General features: G+C 44.7%; 9 protein-coding genes across 9 annotated transcripts; 4 read left to right on the top strand and 5 right to left on the bottom strand.

Moving 5' to 3' along the window:
- Window positions 1-291: 291 nt before the first annotated feature.
- On the bottom strand, window positions 292-2,669 carry L199_004718 (uncharacterized protein; the record flags this gene model as incomplete). The annotated part of the gene is made up of 9 exons (XM_064890442.1): window positions 292-485; window positions 547-655; window positions 707-807; window positions 874-1,141; window positions 1,225-1,472; window positions 1,584-1,729; window positions 1,799-2,034; window positions 2,189-2,412; window positions 2,477-2,669. The coding sequence occupies 9 exons, from the start codon at window positions 2,667-2,669 to the stop codon at window positions 292-294; spliced, it is 1,719 nt and encodes a 572-aa protein (XP_064746514.1).
- An 848-nt stretch (window positions 2,670-3,517) lies between these two features.
- On the bottom strand, window positions 3,518-5,080 carry L199_004719 (uncharacterized protein; the record flags this gene model as incomplete). The annotated part of the gene is made up of 8 exons (XM_064890443.1): window positions 3,518-3,604; window positions 3,673-3,826; window positions 3,903-4,156; window positions 4,256-4,396; window positions 4,502-4,531; window positions 4,611-4,697; window positions 4,776-4,921; window positions 5,014-5,080. The coding sequence occupies 8 exons, from the start codon at window positions 5,078-5,080 to the stop codon at window positions 3,518-3,520; spliced, it is 966 nt and encodes a 321-aa protein (XP_064746515.1).
- A 443-nt stretch (window positions 5,081-5,523) lies between these two features.
- On the bottom strand, window positions 5,524-9,976 carry L199_004720 (uncharacterized protein; the record flags this gene model as incomplete). Its single annotated transcript, XM_064890444.1, has 14 exons — window positions 5,524-5,586; window positions 5,653-5,912; window positions 5,991-6,761; window positions 6,818-6,891; window positions 6,964-7,072; window positions 7,133-7,354; window positions 7,411-7,612; window positions 7,672-7,711; window positions 7,766-7,868; window positions 7,936-8,486; window positions 8,562-9,065; window positions 9,129-9,181; window positions 9,441-9,737; window positions 9,842-9,976. 14 exons carry the CDS (start codon window positions 9,974-9,976, stop codon window positions 5,524-5,526), a joined length of 3,384 nt encoding a protein of 1,127 aa, XP_064746516.1.
- A 381-nt stretch (window positions 9,977-10,357) lies between these two features.
- On the bottom strand, window positions 10,358-14,884 carry L199_004721 (uncharacterized protein; the record flags this gene model as incomplete). Its single annotated transcript, XM_064890445.1, has 20 exons — window positions 10,358-10,546; window positions 10,638-10,835; window positions 10,908-10,993; window positions 11,054-11,123; window positions 11,188-11,355; window positions 11,411-11,520; window positions 11,584-11,719; window positions 11,779-11,850; window positions 11,917-12,025; window positions 12,088-12,633; window positions 12,754-13,123; window positions 13,196-13,403; window positions 13,492-13,590; window positions 13,673-13,861; window positions 13,922-14,061; window positions 14,141-14,235; window positions 14,300-14,432; window positions 14,522-14,584; window positions 14,657-14,746; window positions 14,812-14,884. 20 exons carry the CDS (start codon window positions 14,882-14,884, stop codon window positions 10,358-10,360), a joined length of 3,144 nt encoding a protein of 1,047 aa, XP_064746517.1.
- Window positions 14,885-15,294: 410 nt separating this feature from the next.
- L199_004722 (uncharacterized protein) lies at window positions 15,295-18,775 on the top strand (the record flags this gene model as incomplete). The annotated part of the gene is made up of 9 exons (XM_064890446.1): window positions 15,295-15,462; window positions 15,549-15,636; window positions 15,698-15,777; window positions 15,901-16,287; window positions 16,384-16,609; window positions 16,675-16,820; window positions 16,892-17,382; window positions 17,440-18,139; window positions 18,254-18,775. 9 exons carry the CDS (start codon window positions 15,295-15,297, stop codon window positions 18,773-18,775), a joined length of 2,808 nt encoding a protein of 935 aa, XP_064746518.1.
- Window positions 18,776-19,094: 319 nt separating this feature from the next.
- Window positions 19,095-21,641, top strand: L199_004723 (uncharacterized protein; the record flags this gene model as incomplete). The annotated part of the gene is made up of 7 exons (XM_064890447.1): window positions 19,095-19,128; window positions 19,263-19,333; window positions 19,439-19,561; window positions 19,625-19,913; window positions 20,005-20,351; window positions 20,414-21,553; window positions 21,618-21,641. 7 exons carry the CDS (start codon window positions 19,095-19,097, stop codon window positions 21,639-21,641), a joined length of 2,028 nt encoding a protein of 675 aa, XP_064746519.1.
- Window positions 21,642-21,907: 266 nt separating this feature from the next.
- Window positions 21,908-22,574, bottom strand: L199_004724 (uncharacterized protein; the record flags this gene model as incomplete). Its single annotated transcript, XM_064890448.1, has 3 exons — window positions 21,908-22,137; window positions 22,211-22,447; window positions 22,529-22,574. 3 exons carry the CDS (start codon window positions 22,572-22,574, stop codon window positions 21,908-21,910), a joined length of 513 nt encoding a protein of 170 aa, XP_064746520.1.
- A 672-nt stretch (window positions 22,575-23,246) lies between these two features.
- Window positions 23,247-23,945, top strand: L199_004725 (uncharacterized protein; the record flags this gene model as incomplete). Its single annotated transcript, XM_064890449.1, has 1 exon — window positions 23,247-23,945. One exon carries the CDS (start codon window positions 23,247-23,249, stop codon window positions 23,943-23,945), a length of 699 nt encoding a protein of 232 aa, XP_064746521.1.
- Window positions 23,946-25,676: 1,731 nt separating this feature from the next.
- Window positions 25,677-26,922, top strand: L199_004726 (uncharacterized protein; the record flags this gene model as incomplete). The annotated part of the gene is made up of 2 exons (XM_064890450.1): window positions 25,677-26,549; window positions 26,605-26,922. The coding sequence occupies 2 exons, from the start codon at window positions 25,677-25,679 to the stop codon at window positions 26,920-26,922; spliced, it is 1,191 nt and encodes a 396-aa protein (XP_064746522.1).
- Window positions 26,923-27,630: the final 708 nt, after the last annotated feature.

The raw sequence follows: 27,630 nt of genomic DNA on the forward strand, positions 1-27,630 counted from the left end.
CTAGGTCTTGGCCGAAATACAAGTGATAAGTGATACAAAGTAGACATCCAAAAATGTTTTCAAGGATACGAGATGACTGTATTGCAGATCTGCGTTTGCGGGGTTGACCGGGTCACGTGACCGTGCACTGCAGGGTGCGGTTCACGATGTTAGTGCAGAACCAGAGCCCAAGAGGATCCTGCTGCTGATCATATCAAAGCATATGCAGATGCATGACGAATTGTACGTATTTTATGAGCAGTTGCTTCTCGATGATTAATCACATCCCTTTCCTAGGAGACATGAAGAGACCTAATCTATACGAGCCACAGGAGCTTCCCCGTGGCCTTTCTCGACATTTGCCTCAGGCTGAGCGTGGTGAGAATGTAAATTGATAGCATCCCTGTCAACTTCACTTCTTGCCAATTCAAGTAGAGCACCTAAGTCTCTGGGACCGATAAAGTTCTTTCGGCCATCGACGATCCACGTTATAACGGAGATTATGACTATAGCACCATACTTCATCAGTATGTTACCACTGCAAGTGAGGTGAAGAACACCACTTACAGACTAAAGCTAATACTGCCACTGCGTAGTTCATGTTCTCACCTGTTACTGGTAAATCAGGTGGGAAAAGGAAGAACACTGTAGTGAGAAGGGTGAACGCGAGACCGACCTATGAGTATTGTCAGCTAGATGTTTCAGACAAGTATCGCCGGATACTTACCCAGTTACAGATTGGACCTAAGATTGGACCCAAAGTCCAAGTTGGAGCAGGAAGCGAGGGAGGATGTAAGATGTGTCGTCCTCGAATGACAACCAGCAGGACTATTGACATTATCAGTGACCAGTCCAGCCCCTCAGCATTGCGTCAGAGAGAAGTGGTGAACTCACTTGGAATAGAATAAGAGATATTCAAAAATACGACCGAACTAGACAAGATAGCGTTCAGAGCAGCGGATGAACCCAGGTAGATACATCCGAAAATGACGACCAAAGACGTAGTGAGGATGACCGATGGGATAGGTACACCGTTTCTGTTCATTATGGCGAATACTCTAGAGAAAGGTAATCCTCGATCACGAGCGAAGGCATATGACATTCTTGAAGAAGCTGTTAAGAGTCCTTGGGCTGTGAATGCCATAGCGATGATAGGGAAGATCTACATAAATACGGTCAGTACTTCAGAACGACGACCCATATCTATGCAATTGACGGCAAAGGCAGAAGCGGAATGACACTCACCTGAAGACAAACGGCTCCAGCTTTGGATTGAGTAGCCTGATACATACTCTCCAGCAACGCTCCAGCAGCAGATTCGTTCACCACGGTGACATCCTTGATACCGAACAATAAGCAGATCAAGAAGATGAAGGACGAAGATGCACCAATGCAGACTGCGAGAATCATCGTTTTGGGCGCGTTGAGATGAGGGTTGGGCATTTCTTCTACCATGTGTGATACGGCATCGTACCCTGTCAGACCGAATGAACCTATCAAAAGCGATAAGATCAGCTCGAAGCTACGGTCATACACTTCCGGAAACGAAGGGACAATTTCGCTGGACAATACGGTTTGACATGATGGAATGGCAAGCAACGTACTTTGTAGTAAACCAAGAATCCATGCTACACCATCATTCCAGCCCGTCTCATTGATATAAGTTTTGAACACGAAATCTCCCGATTGGAAATCTGGCGAAGCGGTAGATAGACAAACAATAATGATAATCACGGCTCCCGTTAAAGACCTATGTACAATCAAATTAGCTTTGACACGAGTACATATGGCTGAAAATGTTTGGACGACTTAGACTTACCAGAAGATAGCCGTTTGATTGATCTTTGGTAATAATCTCAATCCGAAGATGTTCAACGCGCATGCACCGAGAGAGTAGGCAATGTAAATTAAGAAGATGTGCCATCTTTCCACTTCGTAATTTGGATGTAGCAGAGCGATAACTCCAGTAGTCAGTGATCCGGCGAGAGATCCTGCCGTGGCTGTGAGAGCCCACCAGCCTGCTACGGCGAACCAACCACATATCCATGAGATTGCCTAAGTGTGTGGAATGGAACTATCGGTCAGCGGTTTTATTCCGTATAACAGTAGGTGGGAGATTGAAGACTCCATGTTGCATCGATGCGGATCAGGAGATGTAGTGGATGTTGATGGCGTTCGTTGCAGGCAAGTGTAAGATATGTGTACTCACTGGAGCCATATGAGCAGGAGATAAAATAGCAGCCCAATGATACTGTCCACCGGAAGTAGGATAAACATGGCAGATTTCCGCCATACTAGCTGCCATAGCCAAGTTACCAATGAAGGAAGGTACAATACCCCAGATGACTGCCGTTGGTCCTCCTGAAGGTAGAGCGATCGAAAGGGAGGCTGCCATGGCAGTCCATGAGTTGAGAATTGCATATGCCAAACCGACTATGAAATCCAAACAATGGCGATTAGCTATCCTGAAGCATCCACTGAGGAAGGAGCTACTCACCCAGACTCAAGAGCCTAAAGTGCTTGGGAGGAGCGACGATGTCCCCGACTACCTGAGCTTGACCATCAGGTCTGGAAGCGTATGGTCCCAATCCAATTTGTTCCCTCTGGATTGATTCTTGGACTGCTTGAGTCGAGTAAGGCCCTTTGGCGGGATATTGAGCCGTCGAGTTTGACGATGAACCCTCGGACATGTTGGTCACTGTATTATGAAGTTACTGGCAGAGCCTAGAAGACGCCGTCCGTTATGAGTGCGATAGAGGATATGTGGAGTGGATCTACCGAAAAAGCGAAGACCTGGTCGAGGGGGAACGCGAAATACACAATTTCGTTGAAATCTGGTTGATATCTATTCGTAGTCGAGTTCGCTTGCTTATCTTTTCTCCAGAGAAGAGCCCCAATGGAGATCAAGATATTGGTACAAAAGAACTGGTGTTAAGCGAACTACATAGATGAAATTCATGGTATGAAAAGAGGGAAACTGGTGCTGGGTGAGACCGACGTACGTTACCAGCATTCGAGTAGAAATTTTCAGTGCCAGCTAGCTAAAAACAACCTCGCTTCGCTTGGGTTAATAAAATAAAAACTGTTTGTATTCGTCTGCGTCACTCCAGCCGTGCCTGACGGACCCAAATGTTATAACAAAAGATCCCAAAGGAGGGGCAAGGGGTTATTTTTGGACACGATTTCGATTTGAGGAGATTGCCGAGAAACCCACAACATCTACTTTGTTTGCAGCTGGCATTATTCGTCTACAGAACGTTCTGTATCTTATTCGTGGATATATCAGGTAATCGTATGCCCAGAGAGAGAGAATGTTTGACTGATAGCCGACGGCTGAAAAGCTCAGTTCATACAGTAACGCTAGAGACGATCATCAGAGAAGTTCGCTTGCAGTTGTCAATACAAGTCAAGTGTGGAGAACCATGATCCAAGCGAGGTGACCGGTCCGATACAATTGCACATATTTGAATATTCAACACCATAATGCAAATCCTTCTCGACAATCCGAACAGTCGATCATACACTGTCCGCAGATCTTTTACCATCCCCGCCCACCGTTTAAACCCGGTTTATTTCTATGCGTAGCATCTTCAGGACAAGCCTTTATACCTCCTTCACCTTTCATCTGTATCAAATCTCAAATCAGCATCGATATTCACTGTGCCAGTACGATGTAGGTTGAAGTGAACCAACGAAATACGGCCAATTGGTTCCCCAGAATCTGAAAGGTCGCTCGGCTCCTGCGGCACTGATCTCATCGAGATGTTTTTGGGATAATTGATCATCCGATTTATCATCTTGGAACGGTAGGATTTGCTCCTCCATTCTATCAAGTCTGATCGTCGTACTTCGAATGAGTCTCATTTCAGCTTCACACACCTGCCATAAGCCAACTCATATGATGCAAGGATGATTGGACTTACGTGATGACTATCCCATCTGTGATCTGCTGAGCCCATCGTAGTAGTACTTGTCCCCCAGTCTCCTTCATCCCCCTCTCATGACATATACGTTCAACCACCTCGTCAACTGGACCCCCGCGATGTCTGACTAACGACGTGAGACTACCATACGCGGCGATCTTGATATCATATTCGTTACATAGGGGAAGTAAGGTAGGTAGATAGGTGGAAAGGGAGTATGGGTGAAATTCAATTTGGTTAATGGACGGTTTGATCTATGAACAAAAGTTATATATGGGTAAGCAGCGTGTTGTGAAGGAGTTACTGTAATCCGCCATACTGACAAATACATGAAACTTCAAAGTAAAACTTACCTCGCAAATACTCAATATCTGTTCGAGCGATTTGGTCAAGAAATTGGATACACCTATTGAATGTGCTAATCCTTCTTTCTTGATTTCTTCCATCGCTTTCCAAGCCTGTGTTATCGAGCCCATTAAAATATCCGCATGAATCTGGATTCAATATCCAAGTCATCAGAACGAAAATGAGCACATAACAGCTACGTTCGTTGGATTGATTGAAAAAAAAAAAACAAAAAAAAAAAAGGTGAAACTCACGACTAGCAGATCCACATAGTCCACTTGAAGCTACAATCCACACGGTATTCATGGGAAGGAGCTCAGTCTTATCCGATACTAAATATATCCATATATCGACATCACTCACATCTTTCAGAACCGCATCTACATACTTCCTAGTATCGAATTCAGATGGATCATCATCGAAACTACCGATCTTACAAGTGATGAAGATCTAACATCGATTATCCATCAATATCCACATACAATAAAGAAATTCGAGTTACAGTAGATGGATGCAGCGTTTACATACCTCTTCTCTTGGTATCCCACTATTCTTGAGTGCTTCCCCAGTATATACTCCATTCTTGTAATGCCATGCACAGTCGAAATGCCTATAACCCTTCTCGAGGGCTAGACTAACAACGGATGAAGTATCTGTCCAAGCTTGTGCTGTACCTATTCGCACAAAAGTACATCATCAGCTCACTTCGTCTTCAACGGATCGCTTGGAGGTCATATGCAAGACGTTGTAGAATGAAATATGTTACCTGTTCCAAAGGCTAGTACTGGGATTTCTACTCCATCATTCAGAACGATAGTTCGTATGTTGCTCATGATTGACTGTATTGTAGAATGGTATATAATTGAACGATTCTTCGATTCAAATGTATCAAGCTACCGTTTATGTATGTATGCATCTCCGTGCACGAGCGCATGCATATGGTATGGACGATGTGTTCGAGCATGACACGGTAGCATACGCTGACAAAGATAATCGATGGTCGTCAAGTGCATTTCTCCAGGATACCACTAGATCCGCCCTAGCCTAGATCTCATTCATCATTGCGCCCCATAGACCAAAATCTGGAGTTTCATCGGCTTGGATGGCAATCACCAGAATTCATCAATCTAACAATTGCATCATCATAATTGATATCGTCAATGATTTAGCACTATCTAAAATACACCTCATTCTCAGAATGATCCACCTAGAAAGCAATGATCATGTATCCATTTCCTGTTTTATTTATCGTTCTCATTACAGTGGTAATCAGTATCTATTGCTTATTCTCGAATCTAGCTGCCATCGCACTAACACTACCCCTCGTACCATGACCGAACTGCACGTCGTTAAATCAGCCTCACTTATCCTATATTCCATGGATAGAGAGACAAGCGACACTCACGTTAGTCCTACTAGCTCTCTTTAACCCCGCTCCACCATCGTTCGATCCCGGAGCAGAAGTGGGCGTGCCAACAGCCGGAGAGCTAGGTCTACTAGGTTCTCGGCTCCTTGCCGAACCTGATCCGGTTGCACTTTCAGGTGGGTTCGTACTGGGTGATTCGGGTCTTTCGTCCGCGTAAGAGGTGACTATGGCTGATATACTAGGGGCACCACCGGTGTGAGAGGGGACTCTCCCTCCTGCAGGTCGAGGACCTCTCGCTCCTGTGACAAACCAGTCATCAGCTTTCACCCTGGAACAGATGGAGACGTGAAGTCTAAGCGCCGCGAGAAGCTTCTTACCTCTCGGTCCTCTCAGTCTAGATGCTTCACCCGACGTAGCTCTCTTCAATCCCCCCGAACCGGATCCACCTCCGATCACCCCATCCTCAGTAACTATATCTTTAACGGCAGGTGGAGTGGGTACTCTGTCCTCGGCAGTAGCAGAAGTGGGCGGTACGAAAGACTCTGTTGGGGAGGACGATCGAGTATCCGAATTTTGAGGTTGATAGGAGGCAGTGGAGGGAGGTACGAAACCTTCAGTGGGTGTCGTGGGTCGTGAATCAGATTCAGGTTCCTTGAACATTGGTGGTCGATCTTCATCTTTCTCTTGTATAGCAGGAGGGGCTACGGGTGATTCAGGTGGAGGTAAGGGAGAGACGACTCGCACATTCTGCTCTTTCTCTTTACCTTTTTCGGCGCTGGTGAAGTTTCTACTATCATTCTTGAGGTCTTCCAAAGGTGGACCGAAGCCCAGTGCAGAACCAAGATGAGTAGGTGCCTCGTTCTTACCTATCGGGCTGGGTGATACAGCCCTTTGAGGGTGTTGAAGGGAATGTTGTATTTCCAAGAGATGCTGAGGATCTTTCTCGCCGCTCAGAGAGGATCTTGAGATCCTTTGATCTACTAATGCTGTTCTCTTGCGTACAGGCATGATTCGATCAGCCTCTTTCTTCTTCTTCTCTATCAAAGAGGGGAACAAGGCGGAGTAGTGGTTGATGAGATCGGCAAGGAATAGTGATGGAGTTCGGTCGCCAATGGTCAAGTCGTTTTCGTATTGAGGTCTCAGAACAGCTAGGACCGACATCAGCCGAAAGCTTTCAAGGCAGAGAGCTGATAAAATAGCTCACTTCTTCCCACTGATAAGGCAAGTTTTGTTACGTATACTTCGTTGGTTTCGGCGCTCTTGGTATTGTCAACCAGACTATATCATGTAATCCAACTTATCAGCTGTGATACTGATATGAAAACGAGCACCACAGGATACTGGACTCACTCCCTGAAATGCTTGATAACAGCGTCCAGCACATACAGCTGAGATCCAGGTAATCTACCCAGTACAGATGATACAGCACTAGTCATATCTCTCTCTTGATCCGCTCCGACTATACACAAAAGATACGATCAGCTGGTGAATTTCGCGATCCACTGGTCAGCTGACTCACTAGCAGGATAAACGGCTTTCGCATCTTCCCAACCTTCCCATCCTAACACAGGTGGATTAAGCTCCAACAAGTAAAGTTTGACAGCACCAGCTGCGATGGGCAAGTTGAATTTCTTAATTATAGTAATGAGATCTTCAAGAGGGATTTGAGGGTTGTTGATAGCATTTCTAAGCATGTGGGTTTCGTTAAGTGGTACTTCGTAAATCCATGATCTTCGTCGTTCTAGGAATATGGTAATGATCAGCATTAAGTGGATAAGCAGAGATATGGTAACTCACCATCGTCAGGGACACCTTCGTACATCTCCGTCAAAGCTTTCAACAAAGCTTCTAAAGCCTCAGGTATCGCACCTCTGGGTCTAGGAGGGGCAGAAACAAGTGATTTCCACCCGTGTTCGCCCGACCACCTTCGCAGGTCGATACCGAAGTTGACATCGGGGATGTCTGTTTCAAGCGACTCGTAGATGTGTGGGTGGGGTCGCTAAGAGAATTGCAGAATTCAGCAAAAGCACGATTTAATGCTACTGTCGTTCGACGTACGAAAGGTCCAGTTCGATTACCTTCGATCAGAGCTTTGATGCTATCAGATCATTTGTCAGTTGCTGCTGTCTCTAATCTCGCATCGGCAACTCACTCTGCTTCAGGATTAAACGCTTCAACACCTAACGAAGTACCCTGTTGTAGTTCCTTCAATTTCTGAGGTAACTTAGCCAAAGCTTCGTCATAATGCTTCAGAACTGACCATGACAAAGTGGGATACGTAAGCTTGTTTTCTGCTGTGGCTCTAACTTCCAAACAGCTTACCTGTCTTCACAGCCAACAATCTCTCTCTTTCCCATCTTTCCCATAATCTCAATCCCCTCTCTATAGATTCTTCCATCTCCAGTCTTCTCTCTTCAGCGGTTCTTATACCTTCTTTATACGCATCATCAGCTTTGTTAGCCTCCTTCCTCAATCTGACATGTTGAGGTTCATCCGAGTTACCAAGAGAAGCGGGTAGATAAGATTTGAGCAAACTTGGCAGGGCGTTGGTAGCAGTCGAAGGTGAGAGGGGAGTATTGATACCGATGGAAGCTAAAGCTTCATTGGCTTGATTGATCGATATCCCACCTGGTAGATGAGATTGTCCAGATTGCTGTTGTTGAGTTTTCAACACGAAATAAGTATCTTCGGAAGAATCGAATCCTCTGCCTACACCTATCCTTGAAAAGTAACCCAGTTTGTATAGTTCACTTGAAGCTTCTACACATCTTTCCCAATCCCCTCCGAAACCTTCGACATTCTCTTTCAACCATTCTACAATCTCTTCACCCGAAAATGTTTTTTCGTACGTGCCTAAGATGGTACTTCTCTGTCTGGATGCTAAAGCCGCATTTGATCTGTTCGATTGGGAGAAAGGGGCATCGGAGTATGGTGCGAGGGTTGTCAACAAGTAGGCATCAAATCGCTGTAAGAGGTCTTTCAGTGCTTGAGGGGTCAGAGATAAGCCTGATAATAAGATTGGTTCTTCCCTGGCATTGGTGGAGGTGGAAGGTGAAAATGGACCAGCCTTTGATGGAACTGGTGGCCCACCGGAGGAAGAATGGATAAATGGTTTGCCATCTGGATCGGTTGGAGGAACAAATCGTTCTTCTCTGGTTGGACTGGTTGGGCTAGCGATCCCAACGGGACTGCTGATGACGGGTCGTAAAGGACTGGGAGGGGGTGGCAGTTCCTTTCCATCGATTGAAAGGACAGGTCGGTGTCTAGATGGACTGGATTGTATTCCTGGAGGCGAGCTTTGGACTGAAGCTGCTCGCAACTTCTCTGAAATTCGGTCAGCTACTGTCCCTGCACGACGGAGGTTGGTGCTGGAGCTTTTATGATGAACTTTGGGTGAAGAGGTGTAGTTGTCGGGCGGAGGGGAACGAGCGGTGGCAGGAGCGAATTTGGCACTGAGATAGGACATGATGAAGTCAGCTGCCTGATTCTCTAAGGTCTCGAACGGTCAAGCTCACTCGTCCTCGCTATCATCGGCAGCACGGGATTTGTTCACGTATGTTTGGTGAAGCTGTGTTAAGGATATCGTCAGCAAGGAGTCCCCCTTGATACGGTCGATACGTGTATATCATCCCAGGAGCATGACATCTATTGTATTCCCTTGGTATTAGATGTGCAATGTCTTTCACGATATCAATTATAAGCTAGTCCAGCATCCTTCATACCATCAAACCGCTCCTGGCCATCAGAACCTCATCGCCTACTGAATCACCTCATAACCACCACATTCCCCTGACTACAACTACGCTGAGATCGCAGACATCACTCACTTGACCTAGCTTCCCATTCTCCTTCTCCCAAACTCCCACTACACCCCCTTTACCCAACATATCCGCTCTAGCCTCCTTCACCCTCACTTCATGACGTTCTTTCCAATTCCTGAACCCACTCAACACCCTTTGATCTAGTTCTTGTGCAAGTGCGCGATGGGCTTCTCCACGGGCTGACGAGGCTCCTCGGAGGGATAGGAGTGTATGTTGGAGCGAGGAAGAAGATTCGGGCGAGACGGTGGGAAGAGGTGGATTAAGGAGGGATTGGGAGAGGATAAGGTGGGATTTGATTTGGGACTACACACATTATCGTTATCAGCTTACAATACCATACAACCTCGAAGGGCAGAGAAGATGTAGATGTGTATGGTGAAAACAAAGAGTGGGAGGGATTAACATACATCGATGAATGATTCTACATCATCATCCTCCAGACATCCTTGTTCCAATGCTCTGAATAGTTTCTCCAGACCTGATCTGTAGTCTGGTGACCAGAAGGAATTGTAGAATGAGGGAGGGAGAGTGACGGGTGCCATGATGGCGATGATGTTGGATTTATGGTGGTATCACTGGTCGCTGTTATCACAAGTATGATTATGCCCAGAGTATAGCTGAATGGATGGTGATGTTGCGAGTATGGGTGTTGTGCGGTATTGTTATGATGACGGTGGATATAGTCGCGTTGACGACGAGGTGAGGACGAGGGAATGAGGGGGTTCGAGCGGGGTAACAGCACTCCATCCCTGAATCACAAACGATGACGGCACAGCATCTCCTCTTTTTCCTATCAATTTCTAATGCTGTTTCAGGTTGATTAGGATCTCATCCTAATCGCTTTGTAACAGTGATCTGTCTTCTTTCTCAATCCTCGGTTTCTGGCTACAAATAATGCATAAACCACCATCTATCTCTGTAGTCTACGTCGCATTCCCATACCTATACCATTTCGATCTACATTCCACCGCTTCCTTCCTAACAGTTCTCAAAGGATCATCCAACGTTCTGCCTAATTCTTTAATCACTATAGACTTGTGTTTGTGTAAAGTTTCGAATCGAATTATATCGGGGAAGAGGGATAAACATGATAATGCTATACTTCTCACTTTCTGCTCAAATACAATGTACAAATTATCGATCATCAGCAACATGTTTCTTTTCTTATACTGTGCTTTGAATAAAGAAATTTTGTCCACTTACTCCTGAAGTAGGCACACCCTCCTGCCTCACCGCACTCTTCAATAAAGCATCAACCATCACCTCCGCATGGGTATGTATAGCCTTATCAACTTCTTTCGAATCACTTGCAGTTTCAAGTATTGACGTTAGGGTGGTGATGGCGTTCACGCGTTGATGGGGATCAGGAAGGGACAAGGAACGTAAGATCAGTGGTAATATCTAAAGGCAAAATCCATGAATTAGCTGAGGTTAGCATGAATCAAACGAAACAAGACACCGAATTCAACGCACAGTATTCAAATCTGCTAAACACAACGAAGCTGGAACAAGAGGTAGAAGGCTCGCAAAAGCTACTAGATATACCAGTCGTCCTGTACCTGACACCAGGAGAACAATTGTCAGCTAGATATGGCAAAGCTCACAATGAAGGAACTGACCAGTGGCCTCTTTGTCACCTTCGATTAGTTTGGGCAAAACGAAATTCCACAGTTTCTGAGCGTACAACAGCTATTACAGAAAGTACTCATCAGCTTTACTTCCCATAGCGCTAAGTGCAGGTACGAAGACTAACCTTGGCAGTCAAATGACCATTACCCTTTCCTTGAGCCAAGATACCAAATCCAGCAGCAGCAAATGGCACAAACTCAGGATCCAGATTCGACAAACTCAGTATATCTATCACGCGTTCTACAGCCGTATATGAGAGAGGTGATCGAAGGAGTGATAGAGCTTTGATCATCTATGTACCGAGTCAGCTGAATATCGCTATGACCGTCTATATCGAGACAGCTCACATATAAGTACACTGATAAACCTCTACGCCTTATTTCGAGATCTTTCGAAGTATCCTGAATCTCAACTGACCAAACGCTGTCCAGTATAGTCTCGACAGATTCCTTCAACACTATCAACATCAATTATGTCAGCTGATGTTGGATTTGTATGCGAACCTTGACCCTCCACTAACCATTTTCTCGTTTGTTGACAAAAGCACATATCAAATCCAAACTCCATTTCACCTGCCACCCATCCCTAGCTACATTTATCGTCCAATGTATCTTCGAGCTCGAAAACGTCTCTGGGGAAGAGAACGGTAAAGCGGCCTTTTATGTACTAAAACATCAGCTAGAGCTCTCCCATGAATCAGTTGTAGCTGACTTACATCCCCTTTCAATCCCTGTATCGTACCAGCATACAATGCTATCAGATCCTGCTCAGCGGACGAAGCTCCGTTCTATTTTTGACTCAGTCATCAGTCCTGCACAAACGAAATAAACGTCACTTAGTGACTAGAACTCACTCGTAATGGTGATCCTCCTAGTCCAATTTGGGATTTGTTATGTACAACACCCGTCCAATCTCCTTTTTCGAATGCCTGATAAACTGCTGAGAACCATTGAGTTTGTTTCCTGTAACAATCACATTTGAGAATCAGCTTGATCTGATGCGAAACCCAGTCAGCTGAACTCACCCTGTGTTCAGTTCCCAAACGAGACTTTCCACTAATCTCGCCACAATCCCAATCAACCTTCTATCCCTAAACAAAGTCTTATCATCCCTGGAAGTCGAAGCACCAACCACCAGTGTGAACAAACGAGGTACGATCTGATCGAAGTACCTAATTAGATCTTGATGTTTCTCCTTAATCTTCTTATCTACCACCCGCTGTAAGGTACTCAATAAATCCCAACTATAGGCGATGTTACATTCCCTCAAATCGAATTCGGATTCGGACTCGTCCATGGTTTCATCTACTTCATTCGATGTCCAAGAAGAAGAAGTAGATAGTAAATCCAATTTCGTAGTTATCCTTATGACCAAAGTTTGGAATAATGCCGGTGCGACGCATAATTCATTAAGAGATGATAAGATAGATCGATACTTCTCTCTGTGCAGATGATCTGATGCAGGTGGTGCCGAATCAGGCAAGTTGTGGAATAGTAGTGGTAATGTGAGTGACTCGATTATTGTGGGGTGATGTACTGAGATGGTAGTGAGAGATTTGATGACTTCGGGTCTAAACAAATCCAAGATTTGTCAGCCCAATCCTCTCTATTGTCATGTTAAAATTGATTTGGGACAGTCCAACTGCGAAATCGCTGGCTTTCATATGAGAACTGGAGATCGACAAGCTCACCTTATTTCCGGATCCTCATCATTCACTAAAACATCATCCAAACCCCTAACGACATTTTCCATATCCTCTCTGCCCCAAAATCCAGGTATCTGCACACAAGCTGTACATCCCTTGATAGCTGGACTCTTCAATCCCTCAGTCCGTAACCCTTCTCTCAATACATCTAGTATACCAGTATGATATGGATCTAATGATTTCTCTTCGTCCTGTTTCCTTTGGGAAGATGGTGAAGTGTAGACAGATTGGACAGCTACAAGAAGTGATGAGATGGTAGAGAGGATAGGTGATCGATGAGATGGAACAGAAGGTGAATTGAATTGACGGAATAGTTGAGGGAGTGCTTGTGAAAGTGCGAATTTACCGGCTGAAGCTATCGACAAGGTAACCAAACCATCAGCTACATCAGGGATCCCAGGGGGTGGTAGCGTGCTAGTTAACTTACGAGAAGCACGGAATATAGCTGCTAAGATTTTAGTCGCAGCCACGGCCTGGGTCTTGTCTGGTTCATTCAGTATTTCAAGACATTCTTTTATGATATCTTGAGCTAAGCCCGAAGGAGCATCGGATTCTGTGGGATACAACGTCCGTATGAGAGATTCTAATGCAGATAAAGCAGCTGCTTCAATGGACGTATCCGATGAGTACAATATCTACAGTAATCGTTAGTATACCCGCGCACACATGCCGAAAGGAGGAAAAGGGATGAAGCAAAGGGACTATGGAAGTTGCAAAACTCACCTCAGTCTTAATTCCTTCCCAAAGTTCAACACCTCTTTCCCTAACAGCATCAGCCCCATAGACAGGTAAACAAGCAGCTATCGATAGTTGTAAATCTTTCTATATCCATTCACACATATATCAGCTTATATCGAACAAACAACAAGATCTGTAAAACATAGAGGGATGTTATTTGACTTACCATACTAGGTCCAGTGAGGGTAGCGAACTTCTCTAAAAATAGTGGTAAAGCCATCCTAGCGAAGTAAGGGGAAGAAGCCATACATTTCCTCAAAGCCAATTTGAGATCATCCGCAGTTATTCCATAAGGATCGTTAGGTGGTGGTCGGAATGTTATAGGGAAGTAACAGAATGTGATATCGAAGAAGTCCTATATTACAAGTCGAATCAGCTTGACCCGTTCATCAGTTTCTGAAATAAGATAGCTGACCTCGATATGATCCTTGACATCGAATTCTAATAGTATTACTCTATCTATCGAGAATAGCAGCATGAGATTTCGAGGATCCTTCTCACCATCTACCATCTTTGTATAGCTATTCAGGAATGATGTCCCCAAAGCTTTTAGTGCTATGACACAGGACGGATCGTCAGTAACATTGGAGATGATATTGAGGAGGCTATTCTCAGTATGAGGAGATTGGCTTACCATTCCTATGAGTAGCCAATAGACTATCGAACAAGACGTAAACGAGATGTCTCGTAGCTTGGATATAAGCTTTCATGTTGACGTTCTCCACAACCCTATACATATCACATTTATCAGCTGATAGTCTGGAAGAAAATGCCAAGGCATCTTAATACATACCCTTTGTACACTTCTACAGCAGCATCATCATCGAATGTCGATAATTTCGATAAAACCGTTAAACCGCCTAGAGCCGGTGGGAGTGAGTCGAAATCGTCGAGTTTGGAAAGGTAGAAATTTGTAAGTGTTTGAGCTTAGAATCATAGGTGAATAAGAGTTAGATTAGCTTTCGTCTGCCGAAGAACCAAAGTAAATTGGAAAAGATAAAAAGAAAAGACTTACTAGCTTGTCGATTGATCTTGGTTGGATTAACAGCTTTCATCGTATTTGACAAAAAAGTCAAGCCTTTTCATGAGACATCAGCTACATCATCCCAATAGACAACTCAAACCTGACAGCTGAGTATTGAAGACCCACCTTTTAGCCGTACTTCGTCTTCTGTCGAGGTCAGATACTCTCCAAGAGCTTTCACTATCTCCAATAATCCTACTGTAGCATTGTTCACAGCTGCAGGGAAGAGTTATTAGCTTAGACAGTTATAATGAAGAAGGGTGAAGGTGAAAAGGACATACCTTCCACAAGCTCTTGAGGTGGGTTGAGCTCCGAGGTTGATATTTGCGTTCGAACAATTCGAGGAACGTCCATGATGTCAGAGGAGAGCGATTTGACTGATCAGACTCGAGCTCAGAGGTGATCTTGGTATAATGCGTGTGTTGAGCTTTGAGACTGATCCCTTTCAGTCTGTCTGAATACCTTAGGTTGTGTAGCAGAAGCCCGATATGGTCGATGATCCTGTGCTGTCAGAATAAAACAAGCCAAAGGATGATATGATTGCTCATATATCATGTCCAACTTTTCTTGTGATCGATTAGCTACCAACTTCCTTTCGGCGATCGCCGTTATCCCTGTGCACGGTCCCCCTCACCCTTTGCTCGTTCGTCATCCGTCATCACCGCTCTGTGAACAAACATATACCCATACCTATATATACATATATAAATACACCCACAAACACCCTCGACACGTCAGACGGCCCAGGTCCAAAGCCACCCGAAATGTTCGAAAGGACACTCCAAGATCTCATCCGAGGTCTTCGGGCCCACAAGGCATCCTCAAAGGCTCAGGAAGATGCGTTCATCGCCGAAGCTATGGTAGAGATTCGAGAGGAGCTGAGAGGGAAAGATATGGCTCTGAAAGCTGAGGGTGTATTGAAGATTTGTTATGTCAGTGTAAAACCCCTTATCCTGCGTATACTTCTCAGCCGTGATAGCTGATTGCCTTTTGATTGTTTTCTTATTGGTGCGTGCAGCTCATGATGTTATATCCCATACCTGCACCTCCGGAATTTGCATTTCATGTGGTGGAAGTGATGAGTTCGCCTAGGTATCACCTAAAACGTGAGCTGCTTCCTCCAGCGATAGGAATAGCACCTCGAGCTTACGTTCCTCTTTGATGTAGAAATCGGTTATCTAGCTGCTCCTATGGCTTTCTCGGGTGATACAGAAGAAGTGGTATTAACTGTTAATGGTATAAAGAAGGTAAGTAGTTCTGTTCGAATCAATCACATCACCTCAATACCATCCGATGCTATCACCATATACCATTTGGCTGTTTTCGGTGTCTTACTGTATACATTGACTTGTGCTGATATGAGTGTTTAGGACCTAATGTCACCTCACGTCCCCCTTCCTCCACTACCTCTGACTGCTCTCCCACACTTACTGTCCCTCTCTCCCTCCTTATCCACAACCCTCCATCCAGATTTACTACATCTCCTGACCCACTCTTCTCCGCGTATACGTAAAAGAGCGGTATTATGCCTCTTACCATGCTGGGAAGCTTTCCCTGAAGGTCTGAGAGAAGGCTTCCCAAGATTGAGAGAGAGACTACAGGATTCCGACCAAGGTGTCGTAGGTGCTACAGTTGGGGTGGTAATGGAATTAGCAAGGAGGCAAGGTGGAAAGAATTATCTGCCGTTGGCTCCTGAGTTGTTTGGGATTTTGACGGGTAGTACGAATAATTGGATGTTGATTAAAGTTGTCAAGTTGGTATGTCACATCCACGTCTCTCTGGCGAAGATACTAGCAGCTCGACCTTTCATATCGCTGGGCCATTAAGCTGATTCTGGTATCTGGAATATCCAGTTCGCCATCCTTACACCCCTCGAACCTAGACTAGTCCGTAAATTGTTACCACCAATTACATCACTCATCTCATCGACATCGGCAATATCGTTATTATACGAGTGTGTGCGAACATGCATAGTAGGAGGAATGTTAGATCCAGATAGAGCAGAGGGTGAAGCTTTGGCTAGAGTGTGTGTTGAGAAGCTAGGTGGTTATCTAAGAGATGAAGGTGGTGATCAGAATTGTGAGTCCTTTTTGTTGTCATTATGCATCATATCGGATCCAACTGACAGTCCGCTGGGCATCTAGTACGATACATCGCGTTACTGGCTATGGTCAAGATCATACCTACTCATCCATCTATGGTTGCAGAATATCAAGATGAGATAATGGAGAGTCTAGATGATCCTGATGTATCTATACGTATGAGAGCTTTGGAATTGGTCACGTCTATGGTGGGTCGCTGAACCCGCGCTGTAGCATGAACCAAAGAGCGGGATTTACTTTAGCTGACTCGATGTAATAGGTCGATAGGGATAATCTGCAGACCATAGCAGATCAGCTTCTATCCCATCTTGCTCCTCCGGAAAGTAATACTTCAACGTTACCCTCCGCGGTAGCATCTTTAACGGCGATTGCCAATCAACTTTCACCCACTGCATCTAAAGATCCAGCAACCACATCAACTTCAGTGTCACTCTCTCCAGCATACCGACTCCTTCTGACGCAGAAACTGCTGTCAATCATATCATACGATACGTACGTGAACGTGACGGATTTCGAATGGGTGATATCTGTTTTGATAGATGTCGCGTATGTGAGTCACGTAGATGCTGGACAAGAGATCAAAAGGCTCGTATTGGATGTTGTGGGGAGGGTGAAGAGTGTTAGACAGTATGCTGTAGGTGTGCTAGAGAAAGTTTTGGCAGACGAAGATTTGAGAGACAGAGGGAGAGATGGCAGTGGTGAGGATGGACTGATCGAAGCTGCGATATGGGTTTGTGGGGAATATTCAAGGTGAGCTCAAGCGTTCTATCCAACCGGAGAGGATACAGCTAATTTATGTGATCTTAGTTATCTGTCATCGCCTTTAAGTGCAATCTCCTCAACACTATCTCCAACGCTCCATTTATCCTCTTCATCTCTCATTTCCTTCTCTCTCCATGCAGCAGCCAAGATATTCGGGCACTACGCTGCATCGATTTCCTCATCATGGTCTTCCGACAAACACGAAGAGTGTAAAGCACTAGTCACATCAATCAAATCGGGCTTGGAGCCGTTCATATCTACAGGCGATATAGAAGTACAAGAAAGGGCCTTTGAAATCACTCAGTTGTTGAATTTCGTTCAAGCGGACCTAACCAATCACGTACCGCCCTCAAAAACCATATCATCGGCATCGCCTATGAGTGATATACCAGAAATAGAGGGTGGTTTTGCCGACTCTGATCTACCTAAAGATGGAAATCCACCATATCCCAAATCGTTATTTTTGTTCGAACCGCTTTTCACGTCCCATGAGTTGAACGCAGTAGCCTATAAGGCTCAGGAAGTTGTACGTATACCGGACGAACTGAATTTGGATTTGGAGATTGTACCTCAAAGTGGATTTGGTGATTTGTCAGATGAAGATGAAGGAAGTGAAGAAGAGAAGCCTGCGATCGATTTAGGTGAAGGTGGGGGAGAGGGAATGGAGGAGCTGAGGAGGGTGCTGAGAGAACAGGAGAAGAAAGGAAAAAGAAGAGAGGGGGAGACGAAAGAGGAGAGAGCTAAGGTGAGTCGCATATCATTCATTAGCGTGAAGTCCTCGCCATCAATCCTGAGAAGTTCCCATGGATGAGGAAGGGGTAGAAAAGAAAGCTGACACTTGAATGTGTCAACGTTTTAGCGTCGCGCGGCAAGAAAAGCAAAACATAGAGATGATCCTTATTACCTGTATGACAAGAATGAAGATGCTCAAGAAGATGATATGGATGAAATCCCAATTGTCAAATTGGATGATTCGGAATTGGCCCTACAAGATCCGACATCAACAAGTACCAAATCTAAGAGCAAAAGTAGGACTAAAGAGAAGCAGAAGAAAGAAAAGGCACCTCCACCTGAATTCGACAGGACAGGTGAATTACCTGAAGGATCGACATCAACGAATATACAACAGAACACCAAGAAAGAGATTGATAATGTTGATCAGGCTAGTGAGAGATTAGCAGGTATCGATCTTACTGCTAACACAAGTACCTCGAATGGAGGATCGAGTGGTAGATTCGAAGAATACAAAGAAGCGGATGAGGATGAATCGAGGAAGAACGATGATCTACCTGCTACGCCTACTGCTGAGATCGAGGTTGTTAAAGTGAAGAGGAAGAAGAAGGGCGATAAGAAAAGGAAGGAGAAGGGCGTGGAAGGGTGATGCGTTCATACGGTCGTATAGTGCTGATTTCATGTGCTATGCAACATGTTGTATTGTATATTGGTTGCAACAACGAGATGAGGTCTCATCGAGTGGGGGAAAAGTGGGGATTTGGAGGGGTCATTTCCGTTGGAAGGCAATTACGCGTTCACTCAAACACACGTCAACCGATCGAAAACATGAGGTATCACTCACCGTACGAGTACAAGAACCTATCCCCTTCCTTCGTCTCTCATTCTCTCTTTCAATCTCCCCTGATCATATATACATCCACGCAGGTGGAATCAATCAGCAAGAGGAAGAGATAGCAAATAGCAGGATGGACGCTTCCATCAGAGGTGAGAACCTCAAGTGTAAGTGTATCTTCATGCTCTGTCAGACGAATCTCCTTTATCATCCGATGCTTCTGAGAGTGTTCCTCTTAGAGCTCAAGCGATCGTCATAAGTCTCCCGTATTAAGCTAACCTTTCAATGTCATTCATTTTAGATTTCCTTCGTCTACTTCAGTGTGCAGCGAAGTATGGCGATGATCTGAATATCCATGCTTCGCACAAAGCTGTGAGTGTCCAACCCAATCGCAGCGATCCCCCTCTCTCATCCACCACTAGGACAGGACCCTCCTTCCTCGCTAGACATGTACCTGACGCTCCATGCTACATCTAGTGGGAGTTATCAGTCACCAACTCCAACAAGTCCGCGTTTTGCCTGTTCAAATTGGACAAGAAATTCTTTAGTCGATGGTCAGCGAAAAGTAGGAAAGGTATAAAATGTCAATTATTAGTCAAAGTGAGCTAGTCGTAATCCAGTAGTATGCTAGAACCACACACCTTATACAGTCTTGCTGTTCAGTCGGTCTTAGCGGTATTGGGTAAAGCCGCTCAAATCAATACTATCACTCGACTAGATCTGAGGATCATCGACCCTTCTAACGAACTACGTCCACTGCAACACCGTAAAGACAGAGAAAGAGATACGAGGAGCCCATCGGTTTATCATGGTGACGGGGATGACGGGCATGGAAATGGAAATGGAAATCAAAATGATAGACACTTCGGTGATGAGGACGACTTTACGGATGATGAAGATGCTAGGATTAGTATTGAATCGAAATTGATTGTTAGACTGGTATGTAAATATGGTGAGTTGACGAGTTATTGCAACAAAGTATCACGTCAATTCATGAGGTATGATTGCTATTTTGTTACTGACTCAAGGAGCTGCTAATATAGGTGTAACCAAGAAACATTCCCTTCATCTCGGTTCAACAGATTTCCTTCGAGCAGATGTCGATCCCGATACTACTCCATCGGGATTCGTCATTGCCACTCGAACTTTGCGAGATTGGTTGGAGAACTTTGCCTTGTCCACTGGGACAAGCTACGGTGGAAATGCAAATACCGGTGGGACAGATCAGTTGGGATGGATGTTCACTAAAAAAGAAGTCAGGGTGAAATCATGGGAGGGATTAGGTGGAGGTGGTTTATGTACAGAAATCAAAGTTGATCCGGAAGAGTTCCAGGATTATGAAGTAGTGGGAGATAGGATCGACCTGACCCTACCCATGAAGGAATTTAGAGTGAGTTAGCTAGCTGATTCTTCAAGGGGAAACCTTCGAGCTGATGTATCCTGTGGTTTAAGGCAACACTCATGTTAGCTGAACAATTATCAGCTACACTAAACGTATCTTTTTCCGAACCTGGACAACCTCTCACTTTAACAAGCTTAGACGAGGAATTTGGAGATTTCTCGATCTTCTGCGCAATAGCTACCACATCTTGCGAGGTGTTTAAAGACGTTCGATCACCTTCAGTCGAAATCAAACGATCGAACAGTGATGCCCCACCTGGTCCACCACCACCTTCTCACGGCAGAAACCTCTCATCGAGTAGTAGCTCAAGTGGTAGAAAGAGGAGAGGGTCAGAAACTCCTAGTCAATTCAGAAAGAAATCAAGTTTGAATCTCACCGCTGCTCAGGAACCTATGAGTACAGTTTACTTAGCTCATTCAGCGGTTCAACGCAATACTAAAGCTCAGGATGATGGACAAATGGATATCGATCACCCTCCTACCCAAAATGGTAACGTGGATCAAGAAGCTTTGTTCCTACCTGGTGCATCGCAGGCGCCGGCATCACCCGACCACCCTCCACGAAGTCAAGCTATAAGGATGAGTCAGGCGGAAATACTCGAACATGCCGGATTGGGCGATATGAATCTTGAAGAAGAGTTGGACTTGGCTGATCAGGACGATGAAAGGGAGATGGAAGAGGAATTTGCTAGATCACAAATTCCGATAGAAGAAGAACTAGTCAGACCATCTTCAGCACGTGATCATCCTAGTAGCAGTAATGACTCGCCTTTAAAAGAGAAAGACAAAGGCAAGCAAGTACCTTCGCCACCAAAAGGGTCAAACAATACCTCCAATTCCGGGTCCGGTTCCGGCAACAAGAGTACCAAATCTCACCCTGCCTGGGTAACCGACTCGATCAGTGATAACACCACCTCGGACTCTGGGCTGGTATGGGATAGTACGATTGAAGATCCCTCGCCTGGATCTCCGCTCAAACAGAGTAGAAGCAGAAGCAGGATATCGACGTCGTCTCCACAGAAAGGACGATCACCCCAAAAGGGCTCTCCAAGTCCTACAAAAACTCCAGGGAATGGGAAAGATGGTCAATCTAAATCGAAAGGCAGTACGGATCCAGAGGAGTATGACGAATTGACGGATGAGGATGAACAGATGGGTCAACCTACTCAAGTGAAACAGGGGTCTAGTAAAGTGAGTCAAAGACTTTTCAGAATATGAGGGTGGTATGTGATCGCTGACTTTTGAACGTCAATAGTTCACAATGTTATTCGATGACTAGTCTGTACAGTAAGTAATTTTCACCATTTTCATTCTGCTGTTCGACTATTCGTGGCACCTGCCATGCTGTACTGCTTCATATCTGTATGTTATCCTCCACGTTCCATCGCCATCGTCTTATGTGGTCAGTTGTATATTTCATGTAAACTTATACAGAGCTGTGTATGTTAGTGTATTCATGCATTGATGAGATAAATACTGTATAATCTCCTGTTTCCGCCTATATATGTTTGAGTGGATCTCTGTCAACTATGTAAACTTTGTACACTACATCTGACTGGACCTGGTATTAGTCGTAGGCCACGTATCAGACTTCACATCTTTGCTCAACATTTCAATCCCGTCAATCCAGGTAGAGATAGCCGCATCTTCGCTCTCGCTGGCTTCGGGAATGGGAGAAACGGACTGGATGCCTTTGTTGCCTGAATTCTCTGATCGTGAGCTTTGTAGACTGAGAAGTGAGTTAAGGTACTCTGATCCTTTACTTGCTAACAATTCTACAAACCGAGTAAAGTACAATGAGCAGAATTACACGATAACACCATGAGTTACCGAAAGAAGAAGACCTACGATCGACAGTATGATTATCATCCCATATTTTCTCAGGCTCAATAGCCGCCTTTAGAACGTTGGTTTTGTATTCTTGGTATTTATCTCTCAAAGTTCTATTGAGAAACCAATCGAGATTTGATCGTCTGACTGTATCGAACGCTTCTTGTAGACAAGACGATCGGGCAGATTGAGATTTATCGGTAGAACGAGCGAAGGACGTATTGAATTCGTGAGATATCTCAATTTGCACTTGAGCTATAGTAAGTAAATGTACAGTGATCAGTCACACAGCCGAGTACTGTACGAATTGTAGATGAGGCGAGGTTATGTACTCACATACATGACTCCAAACTATGTTGGCTGAGTTCCCTCTTGTGCTCATTTCGATATATGGTTCGTTTCTCGGAGTTCTCAGTCAGTTCCACTAAAGTATGACTGTTTTCAGGAAAATATGTTTTGAGATACAGTACAGGGTTTCCAGATCTGCAGATAAAGAGAGGATATAGTAAAAGCCAATATGGTATGAAAGTCCGAAGATACTAAGAGGGTAAGAGCACTCTAACTCTTATAGAGTGAATGTCAGTGAGAACCAAGATGTGAGATTGAAAGGATGTTACAGACAAAGCATGTCTTGTCTGTTGTGTTGGAGCTTGACGTTGAAAGTCGAATTTGCCCCGATCAGTGGAAGATAAGAAGACCTTTGTTAAAATACTTCTTCTACTTCTACAGAGGCTGAGGTTTTGGGTTCTTAGTTCTGACTTCTGGTATGACCATACGGTACTCTAACAGTTGACTGTAGGTATGGTGCAAAAAGGAGAGTCAATAGGAATGGAAGGCTCAGTTGTATGCAAGGAGGGCGGTACATAATGGGTCATTATTCAGTCGATCTGAGAGCTTCGGTATTGGCAGGCGTAAGTGGATTATGATCGGAATCAGTGTACATATTATGTTCTCGCCACTTGGCAGCACAATTTCCTTTACAATACTAATTCATTCCTTCGAGTATACTTCGACCGCTGTTACGCCATACGAAAGTATTTCAACTATTTCCAAAATGAGCGGCTTCAGCTCTCAAAGTCTGTGGAGTACGCTCACTGGTCAAACAACTCCTTCCAACAGCCAGACCGAGCTCCACAAAGATTGTTCCGCTCTAATTGAATCTTTGAAGCTGGAGCGAAACGAATTTGAGAAAAAGTTAAAAGCATCGAAAGATGAGGTTAGCAGCTTGAAGAGGAGTCTCGAAGGGGCTGCACGGAAATTGAGATTGACTAGAGGGTATCATGATCAATTGGAATTATATCAAGGGATTTTGGTCGATAGGCTCTCTGTAGATGTGGGCAAGTTGGATTCTCAATACTTCTCGAACACACAAGAATCCGCATCAAAGTCTGGATCCGGGATATGTTCGTCTTCAAAAGAAAACGAGAACAACAAGCTGAGTGATCATTATGAGAGTGATATTCGCAAATTGGTCGATGATGAGATTCAATCGATCTACAATTCTGCTATAGATCATTCACTACCTGTCCAAGTTTGTTTATGGGAAGGTACCAGATGGCCTCAGGTGGAAATCACATCTGAAGATTTTCCCGCCACGGAAGGAGAACGGAGGTACGAAATATCATTTGGGAACGATAATCCGGAGCTTGCTACGGATAAAGATTATGGATCGACTTTGTCTGAGATCGTCAAGAGGAGAACATTGACTTTCGTCAGTAGGATGTCGGAGGATGTGATCAAGAGCCATCTATAGGAGGGATAACAAAACCATCTTGCTACCTTGACTTACAGTATGTCAAGGCGACTATAGTGGTTATTACTGTTGGATTCAGTGTAAAAATACTTAACCTCATTCACCCCCTTATGGTCAGATGTCTCTACAGTGAGAAATCGCGAATTAACCACTTCCCATGTATCTTCGTTTATGTCCGCTCTGACATTCAGTTTTGCATTACTGCATCTGCTGCACATCCGGTTATTCAAGGAAAGATGGTGCGCTTCGTATCACCCGGTGTCGTATGAGAAGCCACAGCAGAAGCAATAAAGTTGGCACCGTCGTCGACGTTCTTGGTGCGCGCGAGGGATGAGGAAGAGACGTTCAAAGTACAGTAAAAAGGTAAAAAGGGAAGGTGTACGTATATATACCTTGGTGCACTGCCTTCAACCATGCTTGACAGTACTGGACTCAGGAGTATGATCTTTGATTCTAATCCTACAGTGATAAGTTAAAAAAGATGGAAAACCTAATCCGAGACAGTTTGATTGTACCTTTTTTCGATTCTCACGTGAAGATGAAACATTTCAGCGCGCACAGGTATGATATTTTGTCGTTCGCAAATTGCGAATAATCTAGGTTCAAATGACCGAACATTCTTCATGTCTATTCTATGCCTCTTCACCTTCAAGAGTACTCAGAGCCTACATGGGAGAGAGATCTAACTCTATCTCCGTTTAATTCAACGACAGCACCGGCATCAATCCATCACCACTGGTCTGACTACAATATTGAAGCGATATCGAACGGAGCGCTTCGAGCCCTTACGAGTACCGTAAGTGAGAAGACTTGTACATTCGTACACTTCGATGACCAAGTATCAAACGATCACCTCTCGCACGTGTCTGGCCTGAGGCACTGTCATGTACTGAGCGAGCGTCGTCCCTCAGCATGCCGCCTGCGAAAAGCGGTGACCTTCTCACCCGATAGTTTAACTCCGGCGGTTTGATCGATCAATCCCCTGAGCGTCGATATACCCAACCGTCCGGGCGGATCATCATTTTATGAGTTTATAGTTGGCATAAGCATATGTAAGCTTGTGCTAGTATATACTTTGTCATAAGCCGAGGGAAAGAAAAGCCGTACGTCATGGTCCTAACATCTCCGTGCGACCGCCGGTTTCGATCTCACTCTATCGCCACTCGGTCGTGCTGATGTACACGAGAGGGTCTCCCACCTCAGTATAGCACGACAGAGGGGACTAGTGCATAGTGCATACTCATAGGTCAGATGGCAATTTGAGGAATGGAAAGGATGGTCATACAAGTACATGCTAAGAAAAAGATAACGATGGTGATGTGACATGGGTATGAAACAAGGTACAATCAGCGTACCTGAATGTGTGTGTGTGTGTTCTGGAATGGTATTATAAATAATGATTTTAGGTTAATATACCTGTTGTACAGTACGTACTCTGTATACAGGCTCGTACATTGGCACACCCCTACTCGTACGGGTATCAATTGGCAGTAATGTTCATCTTTCTTTCTCTCTTTCTTTCTTCCCTTCTCACCACTTCTCATTCACATCGATTCTTTCGGTCTCAACACCGAAAGATGATCTCTTCTCCATTTGCAATTGTATGACCCCTTGCTTGCCTTGTACAGCGTTTCTCGCCACTCTCTGTTCCGACGAGGGAAACACCCCTTGTACCCATCCTGTCATTCACCCATTCTTGGGAACATTCTACCTTGTAGCTATCTTGTTATCATGTACGTAGTCACCAAAAACCATTCATTCTATTCCCCCATTTCCCCTGATATTCCTCCCCTCGAAGTCATCTTGGGATGTGGTGATCCCGCGGATCTCCTTCCCCCTCGGAAAGACCAAGGGGATGTCTATGATTCCGCCTCCGTTACCGTTACCGATAGCGAACCGGACGACGACCTCGATTTTGATACCAAATTGGGCCAAATCTATCACGATAATAACGATAACAATCTTGTCAATAGCAGCAATAGCATCGGCACAACGAACATTCAACAGATCAGTCAATCAGTGCATACCATCGATACATATACAATCAATAACGAGCATAGCGGCACCTATCACAATACCACCAACAGCAATAATATCATCAACAACCATCATCATCAACGCCAATACGTAGATCGACTCATGGACGACATCATCAGGAATAACAGTTTCATCATGAACAACGCAAACTTCATCAACAAACGCGACAAATCCCTCACGAGCAGTGATAGTCATGAAGATGACTGTGCGACCGACGAAAGTGAATTTGGTGGCAATACTTCGAATAATTCCGAGCGACACTCTCATTCGGACTACCCATTGACTCCACCTACTTCTTCACCCACTCCGGAAGATGATGACCCCCCTCGTCGACATCCTCCTCAATCGAACAAGAACGTCGATGCGAACCCCTTCTCTACCAAGTCCTTGGATTTGAGACGACTCCCTCTCCCTCCTTCAGGGGGTGAAAGTACCTCTATGGCATCGAAACGAAAAGCCAAAGACAAGGGGGACCACAGAGGTAGTAAACTTAAGACCAAGAAGACGGGAGAAAAGGGAGCAAGAACGAAAGTGGCATGTCAAGCTTGTAGGGAACGAAAAGCCAAGGTAAGCCTGATCACGTCAGCTCAACCCTATATCAATATACTGATGAAATATATAGTGCTCCGGTGATGAAGTTTGTTCACGATGCCTTCAATTCAATCTTGTTTGCGAATATGAAGAAATCAGAAGACGATCTCCTTCACCTAAATCATCTAGTCGAGGCAAAATCAGCCATACCGATTTCATCCCTCACCAGAACGTTCCAGAAGTCAAGGACGAGACTCACGACCGAACGAGGTCCGAAATCGGTCCTGAAGGCTACCTCACTCCTGAAAGTGGTGATCGATCCCTCGAAGAAGAAGAGGTGGATGATGTGGGAGAAGAGGCGGGGAGAAGGTTTGATCGGGAGGGGAAAAAGAAAGCGAGGGAACAATGAGACGGAACCAAGCTGCACATTCCGTATGCTCACTCCCGTGACCAAACCTCTTCCCATGTGACAAAACTTCCTTTCCACATCCACATCTCATATCCTGTTAAACGTTGTTTCTTGTATTCTATGGACATCATCATAATATCAATTGTTTCTGCTAGACTTCGTCCCATATATATTGTATCAATCACTGTACGCTTAGGAACATTTGAAAATCGGAAACCTTATCAAAACAAATGGACATTTCATGTTTCGTGTTACTGTACCTTTCATACTTCATAATAACACATCTAATAATCCTAATCAATCTTGTAATTTGGTCTACTGTATTCTTGACCATCAAATAATGTAATCAACTCGTTCATATACAAATATATAATTAGGATAGAGCTACCTTCATCCTCGTAACATGTATTTTCAACACATTGTACGATACGCTCTCTGTCTGGTTATACAACACTGTCTCAGCAGGCTCGATGATGTCAAATACGCAATCGACAGAAAGAATCAGTCTGTGGTGGAACAGTAGCCTCCTTTGATCCGACTTCCCTTGTGAGCAGGTAGAAGCAGTAAATCGCTGGGAGTGTTCTTGCCGAGTAATACCTCCTCATATGAAGAGGTCACATTGTATCAATACTGCCATTGAATAACGCCCTCTGATACAGCCTATCACATATTTCAATCGATAGGCCAGGCTGTACTGTATCCGATAGC

Source organism: Kwoniella botswanensis, chromosome 1, assembly GCF_036426115.1.
Source record: "Kwoniella botswanensis chromosome 1, complete sequence".
NCBI classification, from domain to species: domain Eukaryota; kingdom Fungi; phylum Basidiomycota; class Tremellomycetes; order Tremellales; family Cryptococcaceae; genus Kwoniella; species Kwoniella botswanensis.